A 17,539-nucleotide genomic window follows, 5' to 3' on the forward strand; every position below is an offset into this window, starting at 1 on the left:
CAATAATACTCTATACTGTCGTAAGTACATAGATATTAATAGAAAGAATAGTTCTATGTAGTTGCGATGGGTCCTTATTTGCATCCAATAACATAGCTAATTAATTTGCATCAGTCGAATAATTTCTAGTATAAAAAACTAAGGGCATTACAAGACATTAGCATGAAGCGGGTTTATGAGTTGCACAAGATATCCGGGTTCTTAATTGTAGTCGGAATGATACTTGGAATTGATGTATCTTCTATGGCTGTATTCATTGGATCAAAACATTTTAATGAGTACTTTAACTACCCAACTCCATTTCAACAGGGAATGGTCTCAGGCGCATATCCAATTGGAGGATTAATTGGATGTGTTCTTTTTGCATTTATGGGAGACAGAATAAGTCGGTTGGGGTGTTTTAGATGCTCAGCACTCATATGGCTAGCTGGTTGTGCAATATCTGTACTTGTAATAAATATATACATGATTGCTATGGGGAGGTTTGTCAAAGGTGTTGCGGTAGGATCGTTGTCGGTGGTTTCTTCAATATATTTAGTTGAAGTTTTTCCCACAAATCGGAAGGGAATTGCTACTGTTTTAGTGCAGCTTACGATAACATTTGCTATTTTCTTAATGTATATGGCTTGTTGGACATTCAATCGCTTTTTCAACAGTCACTATGCATTTCGCATATCCTGGGGATTGGAAATAATCCCAGCATTGGCTTTGATAACCGGTACTTTTATAATACCTGAGTCTCCCAAATGGTTCGTTGCAAACGAACAATATAACGAAGCGCAAGAAGTCCTCTCGAGGTTAAACGCTGCATCAATGTCGGCTTTTGACAGAGAAGCGATATTAAACATGTATGGAAATACTTCAAAAACAAAATTTGTAGACCTAATAAAGCCACCATATTTCAAACAAGTTCTAATAGGTATAACTATCCAAACATTGGTGCAATTCACAGGAGTGAATGTGTTAATGTATTATTTGGTCTATATATGTGAAATGGCTGGTTTGCATGGGAACTCTAAAATGAATGCAGCAAGTATGCCCTACTTGCTCAACATATTATTCACTTTTGTTCCCTTTCATTTTCTAGACAAGACAAGTAGAAAAATGCTCATTATTAATGGTTCGTTTTCATTAGCCCTTGTGATGAGTCTAATAGGGTTTTCAATGTGGGTGTATGGTTACGACGTCAGTCCCATCAATGGAAACCCTGCTTTAGTCTGGAAGCTAACACCCAAAGGGGGTGAAATAACAATTGCACTATGCTTCGTTTTTGTTGCAATATTCGCAAGCACCTTAAGTTGTTCTGCTTGGTTATATACTAATGAAATATTGCCCACAGTGATAAAAACTAAAGGTTTATCGGTATGCATGGGAGTCAGCTGGTTGGTTAACTTTACTCTTACCTTTTTGTCGCCATTGATGATGTCAACATTAAAATGGGGAACTTTCCTTTTATTTGGGATAGTGACGTTTGTGCTCACCATAGTTGTTTGGTTAACTTTTCCAGAAACATTGGCATTGTATCAAGAAAATGCACTTGATCTTTGCAGCTGCAAGACCGAGGTGGGCTCAAGTAACAAAGGTTCCAGCATTCCAGATTTTGATTATAATGACGCATTTAGTGAGATTCCAACGGTTTACAAGCTTAAAGCACGTGCAAATCTAGATCAATTTTCTTTAGATGACCATGACACTATAGCTGGTAAATACCGATCATCAGCACCATCTCCAGTGTACTTACAACAAAACCCTGTTGCTGCGAAAATAGCAACTCATAATTATAATGAAAGTTCTCTTAAACCGGAATCCGTACGCATCCCGGAACAACCTAATAAAGCGGAAAAACCTAGCGGATCAGCGAAATCTGTCGATCCCGAAAAGCACTGTGACCCAATGATGTCACTGCAATCAGACAAAATTATGATGCTTACATTAACTACGATTAGTAGTAATCTATCTGATGTCTTGGTTGAAGAGGCAGTCACAAATGATGGATACCGGTATAATAACGGAGATGTGATTGACCTTTACGCTAGTCGGCCGAGTGCTGGAGGTGTAGTTTGATATTTTAAAACGTATATGCAAATTTCAAATTCAAAAAAATAAAAAATTAATATAAGTCAAGTACTATAGTATAAAACTCATCTTTAAAGAACATGATTTATGCATGAGGACTATCCTCAAGATATAAATTTTACTTGAAACTTCTATTTTATAAGAAATTAATTTTATTCTTTACGGAACTCTTCTAAAATTATGTAGATATCTATTAAAACTACCCTTCATGGAGAACTGGGGCCTCACAGATTTTATAGAAAGATAGTAGAGGAGTGCAGCAAGGACGAAAGTGCAGATGGTAGCAGGTTATAGAACATCTTTTCTTAAGACAGAAGAGAATAGCCCTTCAAAGATATATTATAAAGAGTAATAATGGCAGACACAAAATGTTTAAAATATATGAGCGGTGAATGACAGTAAGGATTTGGGATGGTATGGCAGGGGTAGGAGCACACTACACATCTTGATACAAAGGCTTCTTAAAAACACTTGTGGTGAACAATTGAAGGGCCAGATTCGTCGTATTCTTGCTTTGAGATCCACATTTGTTGGAAGGTAGTTAGAGAGGCCAAGATGGAACCACCGATCCAGACGGAGTACTTTCTCTCTGGTGGAGCAATGATCTTGACCTTCATTGAAGATGGAGCCAAAGCGGTGATTTCCTTTTGCATCCTCTCGGCAATACCTGGGAACATAGTAGTACCACCAGACATAACGATGTTACCGTATAATTCCTTTCTAACATCAACATCACACTTCATGATGGAGTTGTAAGTGGTTTGGTCAATACCAACAGCTTCCAAACTCAACACAGATGGTTGGAACAAAGCTTCTGGAGCTCTGAATCTTTCGTTACCAATGGTAATGACTTGACCGTCAGGTAGTTCATATGACTTCTCAATAGCGGAAGATTGAGCTGCCATTTGCATTTCTTGCTCAAAGTCCAAAGCAACATAACATAGCTTCTCCTTGATATCACGGACGATTTCTCTTTCTGCGGTGGTGGTGAATGGATAGCCACGTTCGGACAAGATCTTCATCAAGTAATCTGTCATATCTCTACCAGCCAAGTCAATTCTCAAAATTGCATGTGGCAAGGAGAAACCAGCGTAGATAGGAACAACGTGAGTAACACCATCTCCGGAATCTAACACAATACCGGTGGTTCTACCAGAAGAGTATAAAGACAACACAGCTTGGATGGAAACGTAGAAAGCTGGAACGTTAAAAGTCTCAAACATAATTTGCGTCATCTTCTCTCTGTTAGACTTAGGGTTCATTGGAGCTTCAGTCAACAATACAGGGTGTTCTTCTGGAGCAACTCTCAACTCGTTGTAGAAAGTGTGGTGCCAGATTTTTTCCATATCATCCCAGTTGGTCACAACACCGTGCTCGATTGGGTACCTCAAGGTCAAAATACCTCTCTTCGATTGGGCTTCGTCACCTATGTAAGAGTCCTTTTGGCCCATACCAACCATGATACCCTGGTGTCTTGGTCTACCAACGATAGACGGGAAAACGGCTCTTGGTGCATCATCACCGGCGAAACCCGCCTTACACATACCAGAACCATTGTCAATAACTAATGCAGCAACTTCGCCTGCGTAAAACAAAGTTAGTAAACTATTCCATACTAGATCTTCTCGAGACCCTGATCTGATTCTTCGACCTCAACCCACACATCGCGTCGCACGAGCACGTATCATATCCCTCCGGTTTACCTAAGCGGACATACCGTCCCTACACCACACATGTTGCACAACGAAAATAAAGGGGCTAAGAACGCCAACTGTGCCGTGAATTCAGGTGGCAAACCGGAAATTATGACTCCCTGTGTATGGATCTACTTTCTAGAATCATAGCGTCGTAAACATCTCAGCACAATAAGCTTACAACAAGGAAGCCAATTGAGCGTCGATTACCCTAGACAAAGACACATTTGTAACATTAGCGTATGTAGTGGTGTTTTCGGATATTTTCTTTTGGCAATTCTTACGAGCACACAGATGGAAAATCGTACTAAAACCACTAAAACGGGACCAGTATGATTTACAGAATCTCACATGGATTGTTCAGTATCCACCAAGATTCTATAATTTTCACACTGCTAACTTTATAGTGCTAAATGAAGCACAATAATGGGGAGGTAGGGATAAACAAAAGAACCGGTTCAGATCTCTAAAGGGAAACAGAATAATAAAACATACCAGAATCCATTTTTATAGATATATAATGTTTTGACCGTAGATGAGAATTAACGTATCTCTTTTCAAGTTGACTTAATCGTCTTGAAGAGGAAAAGTGTCGAGTAGTTAGTTGAAATCAAAATTGCAATAGAGGCCAACTGGGCCAAAAGATTTTTGAAAATAAAAATCAACCAGCCACCAGATATCACCACCTACGATAAATTAAGACTACCAATTGGTGTCAATAACAAACACAACGCGTAAGCCATTCTCTCCTATAGTTAGAAAGCGGGTGGACACAGACCAAGAGCGGGCAAATCACGACAACAATCGATTTAAAAGGCAGCGCGGAGTTTCAAATATACGGGGTGGCTTTTTAGGGAGATAAATAGAAAGAACAAAATATAGAAGTTTTTGAAAGGTATCGAGAACTAGACACACAAGAGATAAAAGTATAGGAACACCTGGGTTGCTTACGCTTCAAAATGGCAGGTAAATCCGATAAAAAAACGGCGGCGGCTAATTCTGCTGTCCTAACAGCTTTATACAAGTACAGCATGCCTGTACTAGCGTTAACGGCTATCAGATCTCTTATCATCTCTAAAGACTCAGTGCTATGGTACTTGGTGCTACACCTACCTGCATTTTTGTGTATATATGTGCTAGAAAAGACTGGCAGGCCCAAGTATGATGAGCGGGGCAAGGTAACTAAGGTGGGCATTGAGCTCAGCCAGTCTGGGGGTCTTACGGGAGTTATGTTTGACATGATATATACAGCCTTGTTCTGTGATCTGATGAAGTTGCTTTTCAACACGAATGGCTTTTGGTATGTAATGTTTATATGGCCATTCTACTGGGCCTACCAACTATACTTCTTGAAGAAGTCTATTGGAAAGACCCTAGGTGGTAAATAAAATAACACGCGCAGCTCATATATAAGTGAAAAATGTATTAGAGTAATTTAAACCATTTAAATAGTTGAATTGACAAAGGCACAGGGTAATTAGATCATCATGCGTCGAAAATTCGAGACATACGGCGCAATGGCTCTGTTGTATGGAAATTGTATCGTAAGACGGTAACCTACCCGACTACGAGAGCGATCCATAACAAGAAGAATCGATGACAATAATATGTACACATACTACTATAGCAGGAGTCCTGTGCTCAGGTTGGCGTGGTAGGCTGCCAATTGAAAAAAAGAATATCTAGATAGATGGCAGTTTAACAGCATCCACCACTGGAGCCAGTCAATGACTGTCCCTTCAAGTTAACGCCACTCTTATCCTCTTTCTTTCCGGTATCATTTTGCTGGTGAGACATTGTCTCCTTTATTTGTCTGGCCATGGTCAAGAAGGCCTCTTCCACGTTGCTGGAGTCAAGCGCACTGGTCTCCAACACTGGGATAGAAAGCGAATCAGCAAATTCTTTGGCCAACTGGAAGTCAACCACCTTTTTGTCCTTCAAGTCGTTTTTGTTCCCGACTAACAACTTTACAACCCCCGCTGTCCCATAACGGTCGATCTCTTGTAGCCACGTCTTGACATTGTTGAAAGATTCTTGGTCCGTAACGTCGTACACAATAATAATCCCGTGGGCTCCACGATAGTAGGACGACGTAATTGTCCTGAATCTCTCCTGTCCTGCGGTATCCCAAATTTGCAGCTTCACGGTTTTCCCATCCAATTCCACTGTTTTAATCTTAAAGTCAACACCAATTGTAGAAATATAATCATTAGTATATGTATCGTCGGCAAACCTCAGTAGAAGGCATGATTTACCAACACCAGAGTCACCAATCAACAAAAGCTTGAACAAATAGTCGTATTCGCCGTTCATCGTCCCTATTTTATAGTCTTACCTGTACTATTACAACACTAATCACTTGATTACGCTTATAATATCACTATTGCTTAAAGCGAGTCTCGTTTAGTCTGCTAAGTACGGGTGGCTTGTGCTAACCAATTAAAGTAGTAATGATACGTGTTAGGAGAACTGCCTTGAAGACCTCTTGGTATAATAAACACATAGCTCCCTAAAATTTTGCCACAAAAGATAAAAATTCAGCTTTTAATAGCGTCGTCAATAGCGACATTTTATGCCCTCACCAGCCAAGACACGCCTGAGAGAATCTAAAACTACAGCAGTAAACCACTTACTACAGATGCAATATAGGATATTGATGTGGTATCTAAGGTAGATATATAATAAGTCAGTGCCGAGTCAACTATATAAGTCTATCTGTTGCGCTTGCTGTGGTGCCCTAAATAGGGATAATACTAAAAAATCTAATTAATAGACTCTTGATGCCCTGCCACTTCAGTGTTAGTTGCGGAGCTCTCTGCTGGAACAACTGATCAGCCTTTATATCGTATTGATGGACAATAGCCTTCATCTGCGGCGATTGCATGTAGCGCAGCTTAAAAAACCACGCGTATGTAGCGACTGCAGTAAGCTTCAATAGATTTGTGACGTTAAATCTCCAAAGTAGACTGAAAAAATCAATAGGAAGTAACATTATTACCTGTAACAGGGTGATAAACTCCGAGTTTTGTGCAAGCATGAGGCATTTCTCATTGTAGTTGGTGATAAAAAATGTGATCTTGTCCGCTAGAAACGTCTTCAACAGCGGATGCAGAGGAAGAAATGGCAACAGGTTCTCCTTGAAGTAGTTTAGAGAGTGAAATAATGCAAATATTACAGGCGACAACATAGCCATAGATATCACCTTGGCCCCACTGCAACACCACAGGATCGACGTCATAACGAAATACTGCAGATTGTCCAGCGTCTGCAACTGCGATTTGAGCGTCGAAACCTTCAATTGACCTGATTTGTAGAACTGATATAGAACAATACCATATGTGATGATAATGTAGAAAAGAACTGAACTATACTGCTTCCTAAACGAAGATTGGGCAAAAGAAAAACTGTACCTAAAATAATGGTACAACGTGAGAAAATGGCCAAGAAACCAGTAAAATTGAGGTTGTTTTAGTTTTGAGCGCAACACTGTGACGAAAGGCGCGACAGGACGCGCGTTAAAATTCCCGTTAACGCTTTGAGAGGACCTTGTCATTTACTTTTCGCTATGAGGACAACTAATCACTTTTCTTACGGTGGGGGTGCTCGAGATGGGAAGCTTCTTTTGTAGGGGGAAGTTTTTCCCTTCTTCTATAGATCCTTTGACACAGGTAAGTCACATGATCACCATAACCCCTACCGTTTTTGCCGTGACCTGATCGCATCCTGTGACCTGCTTCAGAAACCGCGTCGTTACCCGGCCTATACTGTTGGATCCCTTTTTGTGGCAAATAATAAACAATTCACAAAACAAGAAATACCTAAATCTTAGATTGTAAAAGTTGCGATAATATACAGATCATAAGTAATTTATATAAACAAACTACTTAGCATTCCGTAAGACACGGACGTAAAATAGGTTCAGCGAATATCTTTGGAAAGAAGTAATGAGAGAAATTGTATGTTTGATCTAGTAGATAAGGAGTTGTTTGAGGGCCGTTATGATGCGCTTTGTTTTTTGAGAGATACGATGTTTAGCTTTGTTTATAGGGAGGTTTACGAGCTGCAGACAATCAATTGGTGATTTTGAATGGCAAAGTTCTTCATGGGGTCAATAGAGTTTGAGTTAGTACTAACAGATGATGTTTTTTAGATCCATTTATCTACTGGTCAGTGTGGTAACCAGATTGGTGCCGCATTTTGGGAAACAATTTGTGGCGAGCACGGGTTAGACTTTAACGGTACTTATGCGGGTACTGATGACCTGCAGAAGGCGCGTCTCAATGTTTACTTCAACGAGGCCTCCTCTGGAAAGTGGGTTCCGCGGTCTGTTAATGTTGATTTGGAGCCAGGTACGATTGATACTGTGCGTAACTCCAACATCGGTAATTTGTTTAGGCCGGACAACTACATTTTCGGACAGTCTTCTGCCGGTAACGTGTGGGCCAAGGGCCATTACACTGAGGGTGCAGAATTGGTAGACTCTGTGATGGATGTGATTAGAAGGGAGGCCGAAGGGTGTGACTCCCTACAAGGGTTTCAGATTACGCACTCCTTGGGAGGTGGTACCGGGTCTGGTATGGGTACTTTGTTGATTTCTAAAATTCGTGAAGAATTTCCTGACAGAATGATGGCCACCTTCTCCGTTGTGCCATCTCCAAAAACCTCCGACACTGTCGTGGAGCCATATAATGCGACTTTATCTGTTCACCAGCTTGTTGAACATTCTGACGAGACTTTCTGCATTGACAACGAAGCGCTATATGATATCTGCCAGAGAACTTTGAAGTTGCCACAACCATCTTATACCGATCTAAACAACTTAGTTTCCTCAGTAATGTCTGGTGTTACTACCTCCTTGCGTTACCCAGGTCAATTGAACTCCGACTTAAGAAAGTTGGCTGTCAACTTGGTTCCCTTCCCTCGTCTACATTTCTTTATGGTTGGTTATGCTCCATTAACTTCTATTGGAGCACAATCATTCAGATCTTTGACTGTGCCAGAATTGACACAACAAATGTTTGACGCCAAGAACATGATGGCTGCTTCCGATCCAAGAAACGGCAGATACCTCACCGTGGCTGCCTTCTTCAGAGGTAAGGTCTCCGTCAAGGAAGTTGAGGATGAAATGCATAAGGTTCAAACTAGAAACTCCTCCTATTTTGTAGAATGGATTCCAAATAATGTTCAAACCGCTGTCTGTTCCGTGCCACCACAGGGCTTGGATATGTCTGCAACTTTTATTGGTAACTCCACCTCTATTCAAGAATTATTCAAGAGAGTGGGTGACCAATTTGGTGCCATGTTTAAGAGAAAGGCTTTCTTGCATTGGTATACTAGTGAAGGTATGGACGAAATGGAATTTTCAGAGGCCGAGTCTAACATGAATGACTTGGTCAGCGAATACCAACAATACCAAGAAGCTACTGTCGAAGACGACGAGGAACTAGACTACGGCGATGAGCAACAAATGGTCGAGAACTTTGAATAAGTTAGCACGTAATTGCGTACCTTCATTTTCCAGCCATTCCCCAAACAAAAAAAAATTACCACTATATTGTAATGTTTTTTATTATTGATACCTTTTTATTATCGTTATTATCTCATTAATAATCTTATTCTTCATCCAAGGAGGAGTGATCAGCTATATAATTAGGTTGACTGGTTATGTCTCTATGAAATGTCAAAAACATTGGTTTTGATTTCAACCTAAAAAATTGAACGGTACGAGAATCGAACCCGTGTCCCCACCTTGGAAGGGTGGGATGATAACCACTACACTAACCGTCCAAGTTATTGTTATAGTGTTAATTCCATTCCAACGTGAAGGACAATTGTAACTTCTTTCTTAAACGTAACCTAAGAGAAACTCTAGGATGTCGTATATAATAACATGTTAATGACATCCGTTCAGTGAATGACTTCTCAATATTAAGGATATGTTATAAAAAACATTAATCTAGGTAGATCAGTAAGAAACAAGAATGAGATCTGATAGCCAGTATTGAATGCGGACTGCTGCCAGCAAATGATAGGTTTCCCTTCACGGTGATCTCTAAAAAACTTTAATCTGTTAATTCCATTCAGCTCTATTCTCAACAGTTATCCTAATTTTTTACCAAGCATCAACATAACTTGAGGTGGACCTAAATAATTTAAGAGGTTCTTCAACCAAATCACTGATTCAAAATTAGGAGATACTGGGCGTACGAGAACCATTATAATTTATTGTTGCCATATTCTGAACATGTGACCAGATCACGTGACACATTTGTTGATTTGTATTGTAACTGCGGTACTGAACTCCTCTAACAACTAACCATCCGCGGTTACCTTGACTTTGATTCCGAAAAATCGTTTCTATTTCTTTTTAAGTCTGGTGATCAAAAAGTAACAATCGAATAGCGTAATATTTTTCAGAGAAGAATATACAGTATGAAAATTTTAAGACCATCTTAGAAAATATTAATCATCATCAGAAGAGGGATACTCCATAACTTAACCGTGCGTTATATCAGAATTCTTAGAATCATCTCAGAATGTTGAGATACCCAAGGCTTCTAAAAGAGGCTAGATCGGGCAAGGTTGTGTCTTCTCTATCATGTCATCATGCACATGTCGAACCTTTTCAGCATTATGCAAGATTCAACACGCTGCAGCAAAAAGCCAACTTTAGTTCTGGTGGGATTATTGGAGCGTCTGCGGATCTAGGGTTTGAAAAGTCTGCTAAGGCTTCTGTATACACGGATTTTTCTCCTTTTGACTCTTCTTTCGCTGCGGTCGAGTCTGCAGAGCGGAGTACTGCAATGTCGTTATGGTCTTTACTTGAGGCTTGTTTGTCGGCTAATTATATTGATAGGTCCTATTCAATATTGCAGTCTCTGTATGAGCTGAAAACTCATCGTCATCTTTTTATTAATGAGTATAACAGATACCTAACGAAATATTGCGACATGGAAACTTCTACTGATAATTTGAAACAGAAAGTATTTAACGACTTCAAAAACAATTTCACAAGTTGCAGTTACAATGATACTACTCTGGCTATATTGATCCGTCATGCACTAACTCACTCCCCAACGAAAGAGATAGCCAGAGAAAATATTCAAGTCTTTCTGCAAATGGCTCTGAAAGGGACAAAGTCGATCATGAGCAACATTAAGATATTTTCTATCAATGATTATAAGTCCTTATACAAGGAACTAGGTGTAATAGCTGTTTCTGATATGCCAGAATCGATTTCATCTTTGGTGATAAAAACGATTGTAGACCCTACACTAAATAAGGAATCATCTGCAGAACATACTGAAATAGAAGAAGAAGTATCTTCGGTAGAGAAAGATGCTGCACAGTTACTTTCCGTCGGAACTTTTGGTTTGCGTGCAGTTAAACATAGTTTATTAGGTCTTTCCATTACTGATGATCAAAAAGAACAACTTAGTAGGGTAATTGATCCACTTTTGAAGGCCTGTGAACCTGTAAATCAAAGCGCGAACTTTTTTGATATTTACAAAACATTAAAGACTCCTGAAGAGCGCAAAGCGTTTGACGACTTTTTGGAGGAATTTAATCAAGATAGACAGCGGGATTTGGAGAATAGATCTTTAGATGCTGCTAAAGAACGTTGGCAACGTGAATACCAAGCATCACAGAACAGGGGTGATTTAAACATCAATAAGAGCCTCAACGTGAGACTTTGGGAGTGGTATCATGCAATGCTTCCCTTACTGAAGGAAGAAATGAGGATGTGTAAGGATGTAGTTGATGGCAACGTAAAAGGCGTCGATAAGGAGAGATCACAGTATGCTCCATACTTACTGTTATTGAAACCAGAAAAAATGTGTGTAATCACCATTTTGGAATTGTTAGCATTGAATTCTACTGGTGGCGTTGCTGGTGGTATGAGAACTGCAAGGGCAGTGCTTTCTGTAGGAAAAGCTGTGGAAATGGAGTTTAGATCAGAAGCAGTTCTAAACAGTGAAAATCAGATGTTTAAGGAATACAGTAAAAATTCTCAGGAGTTAAAGAGGTTAGTTCAGAGCGCAAAATCGACATTCAGACAAGCAAAAGTTGAGGAGCATAAGTTTTTATGGCCTCATCCTATAAGGGCTAAAATCGGTTCTCTGCTTATATCTATGTTAATCCACGTTGCAAAAGTTCCTGTTAAAGGTACTGATCCAGTCACTAATGAAGTTGTTCACGGTGAAGCACCGGCATTTTGTCATACCTTTCAATATAGAGTTGGTAGTAAGATTGGAGTATTAAAGCTCCACACGACGTTAACAGTTGCATTAAGCGGTCAAAGATTGAACGCCAGTGTTCAACCTCAACATTTACCGATGCTGGTTAAGCCACGGCCATGGACGTCGTGGAATTCCGGAGGCTACCTGTATACACAAACGACTTTAATTCGGACTAGGGATTCGCCGGAGCAAATTGCATACCTAAAAGCCGTTTCGGATAAACTAGACAATGTCTACAAGGGGATGAATGTCTTGGGTGATACTCCGTGGACTGTAAACAAAACGATGTTGAATATAATATCAACCATTTGGAATAGCGGTGAAGGTTTCTTAGATATCCCTCCGCAAAAAGAGGACGTGGAATTACCACCAAGACCTCCAAGAGATGCAGATCCGTTAATATTAAAACACTGGAGGAACGAATGTAAATTTAAAACACTCGAGTTCCGTTCTGATAGGTCTGTAAGATGCGACTCTAATTATAAGCTAGAGATTGCAAGAGCATTTTTAGGGGAAAAGTTTTACTTTCCTCATAGTTTAGATTTTAGAGGACGTGCTTACCCTATAGCTCCTCATTTCAATCATTTGGGTAATGACATGTGTAGGTCCCTTTTACTTTTCTGGGATGGTAGACGGTTAGGTCCTGAGGGATTGAAATGGTTGAAGATCCATTTAGCCAACCTTTATGGTATGGATAAAGCTCCATTTGAAGATCGTATTAAGTTCACTGAAGATAATCTAGAACATGTCAAAGAATCTGCTGAAAACCCACTTAACGGCAAGGGCTGGTGGAAAAAGGCTGACAAACCATGGCAATGCTTAGCAACATGTCTTGAACTTAATGAAGCTTACAAGTTAGAGAATCCCGAAGACTTTGTCTCACACCAACCTGTACACCAGGACGGTTCCTGTAATGGTCTGCAGCATTATGCAGCACTAGGTGGTGATCTTGAGGGTGCTCGACAAGTTAATCTTGTTCCAAGTGAGAAACCCAGAGATGTTTATAAACATGTTGCGAAACTAGTCACTGAAAGGTTAAAGAAGGCAGCGTTGGCAGGTGATGATAAGGCGATTTTGCTGCAAGATAAAATTACAAGAAAGATCGTTAAACGTACTGTGATGACTAACGTCTATGGTGTTACTTTTATCGGTGCAGCAGCCCAGATTGATAAAGAGTTGCAGGACGAGCTACCAGAAGATGCGGACTGTTATGCTTTATCACGTTATCTGGCCAGACATGTTTTTGCTAGTATTCGTGAACTGTTCCATGCTGCTCACTTAATTCAAGATTGGTTGGCGGAAAGTGCGAAAAAAATCTCCAGATCTGTGAGGTTGGATCTAGAACTTGACAAGTCAAGGAAAGTAGACAGTTCTATGATGATGACATCAGTTATTTGGACTACTCCTCTAGGATTGCCAGTGGTTCAACCTTACAGGGATTTAAAGAGAAAACAAATTAGGACGAATTTGCAAACTGTATTTATTTCCGATCCATTTGCTATCAATGCAGTGAATGGACGTCGTCAAACTGCTGGTTTGCCTCCAAACTTCATACATTCCCTTGACGCTTCGCATATGTTGTTATCGGCAGTTGCATCTGCTAAACATGGTTTAAGGTTTGCTGCAGTCCACGATTCATACTGGACTCACGCCAGTGATGTTGATACAATGAACAACGAATTAAGAAAAGAATTTGTTAGAATGTACAGCGTTGACTTAATCCAGCGATTAAAGAATGAATTTGATGAGCGTTACGCAGATTATGTGGAGATTAAATACATCAAGAAGTCATCTGAAATTGGATCTGGATTAATTGCTTTGAGGCGGGATATCTCAAATAAACTAGGTAGACAAATTACCATCGCCGATGAGATTTCGATGGAGAGGGAAAGATTAAAATTATTGCGGTCTTTGGATCCTATAGAAAATAAGAAGGGAGAGGAAATGGTCACAACTATTTCATTCTTGGAGGGTAAGGACTTTGCGGAATATGAAGTTCCCTACTCTGTCTCGAACAGCTGTATGATTCTAGCCCCAATGAAATTCAGCAGTGTACCACCAAAAGGGGAATATGATATTAAGGAATTGCTTAACAGCAAATACTTTTTCTCTTGAAATGATAAACTTGTCACATAACTCGTACCAGTAACCTATCATTGCTAGCTTTGGCGGTTTCCAGTTGGTATATGAAAATTACTGTTACACCTTTCCATACTATAAAGTGTCCTATAAATAAATGCGCTAACCTGGATATGTAAATAGAAAGATGTAATATATAAATCCGGTTAAGATTGAATGAATCACCTACGTCCTTTATATTCATTATATTCCAGATAATGGCTAAGGACAAGGTCCACTTAGAATACCCGAAGTCGAAAGTTGCTATTAGATGATCTTGCCTTGCATCTCAAAACTCTCGATCAATGGTTCAAGTGGATACATCTCCTTTCTATCTAGGAAATTAAATTCTTTCGCAAAACTGATATAGTGTGCAAAAAACGAGTTCCAGTGAGCCTCAAGTGACAGATGAACGATTTTGTCGAAGTGGTGGTGATAGATATGGGCAAAAATCCTGAACATCTGGATCATTATTCGTTGTATGTCTCTTAGGAAATTCTTTGAAAATGGTTGTCCACTTTGAGTAGGGAACAAGTTCTTGTCGTTAACTTTGTTGTTTATCCACGTTAGTCCCAAATCTATGTACTGCCCAGCAGGTAGTGCAACTTGTCTATTATTTGCATCCAGCCATAGATAATCAGCGCTTGGACCCGCATTCATCATTGGATAGGCTTCAGGCGTCACGTATTCTGCTATAACTCCGTAAAACTGGCTCAAATTCGTATAAAACTCAAATACATTGAGAGCAATCCACTCACCAAGATCGACATATTTTGGAAGTTGTACAATGGTTTTAAAAGAACCTTTTACCAGAGCGGTCCTAACAAATGGCTCGCTTAGAAACATTACCTCTTGAGATTGGATTGAATCATTTTCTACTTGTTGTTGCTGTTGTTGTGACTGAGGAACCTGACTAACAGCTGGGCGTCTTGTAGGCGACCTACCTTTCCTCAGCGACAGCCTTGATCCATTACCTTGAGGAGTACCGTAGATCGAATTAACAGTTGTCGCTTGGAAAGTTCTAGTTGGAGAGCCTTTATTCTTTTTACTTGTTCGGCCAAAACCTCTTTAATGAAGATTAGAAACGTTAGTAACCACTCCAGGTTGTTGGATAAGATCCGATTAGGCTTATGGTTGTAACATACTTCAATGAGTTAATAAACGACATGATATATGGGCTAAAGATCGTTTACTGCGTTATATGAGCAGAAGTCGTACAGTCAGTTGTTAACATACAGTTTTCTAAAAAAGATTAAAACCTAAGCCCGAGGCCACGTGATCACAATGTCGCTCTTCTCGATGACGATTGAATACAATGCGGAACGCTTCAACAGCCATAGATGAAGATAATAATGGCCATTTAGTTGCTGATTTACTTCTTCCTATATAATCGATAAAAGAACCTCATATTCTCTAGTTTCAATGGATAGTCATATTTCTCATCTACACGATACCACAGAGAATCATCTTGTGAAACTAGGTCCCAGTGTCCGTCTACTTCTTCTCCGCGTTTGCCAAGAAGTACTGTATCAATGAGAAATTGAATTGGAAATTTCTTCGTCCCTATAGTAATATGGGAAAAGCTTCCTGCACTTTCGACAATTAGTAGCAGGCAACCTGGTTTGCAGTGATTGTTGAAGCTTTGCAGCAAACGCAAAGCCCTAGCCCTATTTTCAAGAAAAAGCTCATTGGTAGTGAATAATGAAGTTATAAGATCCATCTGGGATAATTTGAGGTCATCATGTGTCATTGTAAGGACATCGTTATTGAGAAAGTTGACATTGAAGTATTTGCGCTCATCGTGTAGCCAATGCGTACCTATAACCTCATCTATCCTACTAATGCAGTGACTCCAGTCTGCAATATCCATGACTGTTACATATAGACTGGTTTTCCTAGTTTGGGAAGTCTGCTTTTTGAATTTGGAGCTAAAATCTCTTGACAATGTGAATAGATTCGCAAAAGCTATAAGTTCTCCACCAGCACCACCTCCGATGCATAAAATGTTATTCTGGGAAGATTTCCCGTGCTCATCTTTAGTTAGAGACAGTGCTTCGAGCGAGCTAGCAAGGTTCTGATCTATATCAAGATTGGCGCAACTCAGGACATCTTTTATGCTAGGCAATGAGGCAAAGAGAGACGAATATGCAACTGCTCTTGATGACGACCATCTGCAGCAGTATGAGGAACGCTTAAGCTCAGAATCAAATGCAGCTATGTATTCCCTGTTAAACAAGTTGGATTTCACACTTTGTATGATCTCTTGTAAGTTTTCAGCGTGCGTTCCATAAAGCTCATCGCTAAACACAATTTTGAAAAAGTCTAGCACTTGCTGAGGAGGAAGCGTCTCCTTATGATGTACTGGAAGCACCGTGGATTTCTTACCAGATGTCTCAGGCGCCATTACGTTCTATTATATGCATCTCTCTGACAGAAAGCTTGTACTGGAAAGCCTGAGCAGGTGTTATAAGAGGAGAAAAACGCTCCCACGAATAGCAACCTGAGTGAAACATGATCAGAGAAAAACTTCGATGTCATTTACATTTTCATTCATATTGCTACCTTAAACAAGTCTAAATAGATACCCGCTGCGAATAAGTCTTCTCAGGAAGAAGCACCATCCGTCAAAAAAACCCAGAATTTATTAAACAGAAATAAAGCCTATAATACAGCTAGTTTATTTAATGCTTTTATTCCTCGTCTTCTTCCTCGTCCTCTGGAGTGACTTGGTAGAAGGTCAATTTGTATTCGTTGGTCTTGGTAGAAACGAATCTAATCCAGTCTCTCAATTGGTTCTTCTTCAAGTACTTCTTAGTCAAGTACTTCAAGTACTTACCAGAGAACTTGGTGGTAGAAACAACAGTAACAGTGGAACCATTTTCTTCAACAGTAACAGCGTTACCCAAGTTACCCAAGTGACCGTCAACCTTGATGTGCTCAACCAAGTACTTAGCGTAAGAGGATGGCTCGAAAACACCGTTTTCAGTTGGGGAGGAAACGTCGACAGTGAAGGTCTTGGTAATCTTTTGCTTTCTAGAAGTCTATAAAAACAGTTAGTATTTGGACTACCCTTCAATTTGGAAGCCTACTGCTATTAACAATCACGAAAAAAAAGCTCAATGAGCACGTGAATAATCAACAAACAGAATAGCTATTTCTTAGCGCTAATTGCGGATAATAGGGTATAGGTGATTCCAAAGAATGGTCTGCTAATAAGCAATACCATGGCACGATTAATCACATACGTTTGGAGCCATTGTTCGAGTTGGATATCTTGCAGTGAGTGGTGTGTGCGGAAGGTTGCTGAAGTTCAATGTATACTCAGCTTTTTTCATTTATCACTAGCTGATGGGAGCGCTTGTTTTTTTCTTCGTCTGAGATCCAATGCGCACGTGATACATGAAGTATGGA

At 39.9% G+C, this 17,539-nt stretch overlaps 10 protein-coding genes and 1 non-coding gene across 11 annotated transcripts; 4 read left to right on the forward strand and 7 right to left on the reverse strand.

Moving 5' to 3' along the window:
• Positions 1-162: 162 nt before the first annotated feature.
• Positions 163-2,064, forward strand: AW171_hschr42084 (uncharacterized protein; the record flags this gene model as incomplete). Its single annotated transcript, XM_018132225.1, has 1 exon — positions 163-2,064. The coding sequence occupies one exon, from the start codon at positions 163-165 to the stop codon at positions 2,062-2,064; it is 1,902 nt and encodes a 633-aa protein (XP_017987197.1).
• Positions 2,065-2,537: 473 nt separating this feature from the next.
• Positions 2,538-4,275, reverse strand: ACT1 (actin; the record flags this gene model as incomplete). The annotated part of the gene is made up of 2 exons (XM_018132224.1): positions 2,538-3,658; positions 4,266-4,275. 2 exons carry the CDS (start codon positions 4,273-4,275, stop codon positions 2,538-2,540), a joined length of 1,131 nt encoding a protein of 376 aa, XP_017987198.1.
• Positions 4,276-4,729: 454 nt separating this feature from the next.
• SND2 (Snd2p) lies at positions 4,730-5,158 on the forward strand (the record flags this gene model as incomplete). The annotated part of the gene is made up of 1 exon (XM_018132223.1): positions 4,730-5,158. The coding sequence occupies one exon, from the start codon at positions 4,730-4,732 to the stop codon at positions 5,156-5,158; it is 429 nt and encodes a 142-aa protein (XP_017987199.1).
• Positions 5,159-5,468: 310 nt separating this feature from the next.
• On the reverse strand, positions 5,469-6,083 carry YPT1 (Rab family GTPase YPT1; the record flags this gene model as incomplete). Its single annotated transcript, XM_018132222.1, has 1 exon — positions 5,469-6,083. One exon carries the CDS (start codon positions 6,081-6,083, stop codon positions 5,469-5,471), a length of 615 nt encoding a protein of 204 aa, XP_017987200.1.
• Positions 6,084-6,507: 424 nt separating this feature from the next.
• On the reverse strand, positions 6,508-7,323 carry PER33 (Per33p; the record flags this gene model as incomplete). The annotated part of the gene is made up of 1 exon (XM_018132221.1): positions 6,508-7,323. One exon carries the CDS (start codon positions 7,321-7,323, stop codon positions 6,508-6,510), a length of 816 nt encoding a protein of 271 aa, XP_017987201.1.
• Positions 7,324-7,714: 391 nt separating this feature from the next.
• On the forward strand, positions 7,715-9,258 carry TUB2 (beta-tubulin; the record flags this gene model as incomplete). The annotated part of the gene is made up of 2 exons (XM_018132220.1): positions 7,715-7,726; positions 7,921-9,258. 2 exons carry the CDS (start codon positions 7,715-7,717, stop codon positions 9,256-9,258), a joined length of 1,350 nt encoding a protein of 449 aa, XP_017987202.1.
• A 227-nt stretch (positions 9,259-9,485) lies between these two features.
• AW171_hschr42090 lies at positions 9,486-9,557 on the reverse strand. Its single transcript has one exon. It is a non-coding gene; the product is annotated as a tRNA-Gly (tRNA).
• Positions 9,558-10,306: 749 nt separating this feature from the next.
• RPO41 (DNA-directed RNA polymerase) lies at positions 10,307-14,125 on the forward strand (the record flags this gene model as incomplete). The annotated part of the gene is made up of 1 exon (XM_018132219.1): positions 10,307-14,125. The coding sequence occupies one exon, from the start codon at positions 10,307-10,309 to the stop codon at positions 14,123-14,125; it is 3,819 nt and encodes a 1,272-aa protein (XP_017987203.1).
• A 270-nt stretch (positions 14,126-14,395) lies between these two features.
• MOB2 (Mob2p) lies at positions 14,396-15,296 on the reverse strand (the record flags this gene model as incomplete). The annotated part of the gene is made up of 2 exons (XM_018132218.1): positions 14,396-15,194; positions 15,274-15,296. The coding sequence occupies 2 exons, from the start codon at positions 15,294-15,296 to the stop codon at positions 14,396-14,398; spliced, it is 822 nt and encodes a 273-aa protein (XP_017987204.1).
• Positions 15,297-15,500: 204 nt separating this feature from the next.
• On the reverse strand, positions 15,501-16,532 carry BMT6 (25S rRNA (uracil2843-N3)-methyltransferase; the record flags this gene model as incomplete). The annotated part of the gene is made up of 1 exon (XM_018132217.1): positions 15,501-16,532. The coding sequence occupies one exon, from the start codon at positions 16,530-16,532 to the stop codon at positions 15,501-15,503; it is 1,032 nt and encodes a 343-aa protein (XP_017987205.1).
• A 286-nt stretch (positions 16,533-16,818) lies between these two features.
• AW171_hschr42094 (60S ribosomal eL22 domain-containing protein) lies at positions 16,819-17,463 on the reverse strand (the record flags this gene model as incomplete). Its single annotated transcript, XM_018132216.1, has 2 exons — positions 16,819-17,169; positions 17,374-17,463. 2 exons carry the CDS (start codon positions 17,461-17,463, stop codon positions 16,819-16,821), a joined length of 441 nt encoding a protein of 146 aa, XP_017987206.1.
• Between the last annotated feature and the right edge of the window lie 76 nt (positions 17,464-17,539).

This window comes from Eremothecium sinecaudum, chromosome IV, assembly GCF_001548555.1.
Source record: "Eremothecium sinecaudum strain ATCC 58844 chromosome IV, complete sequence".
NCBI lineage: Eukaryota > Fungi > Ascomycota > Saccharomycetes > Saccharomycetales > Saccharomycetaceae > Eremothecium > Eremothecium sinecaudum.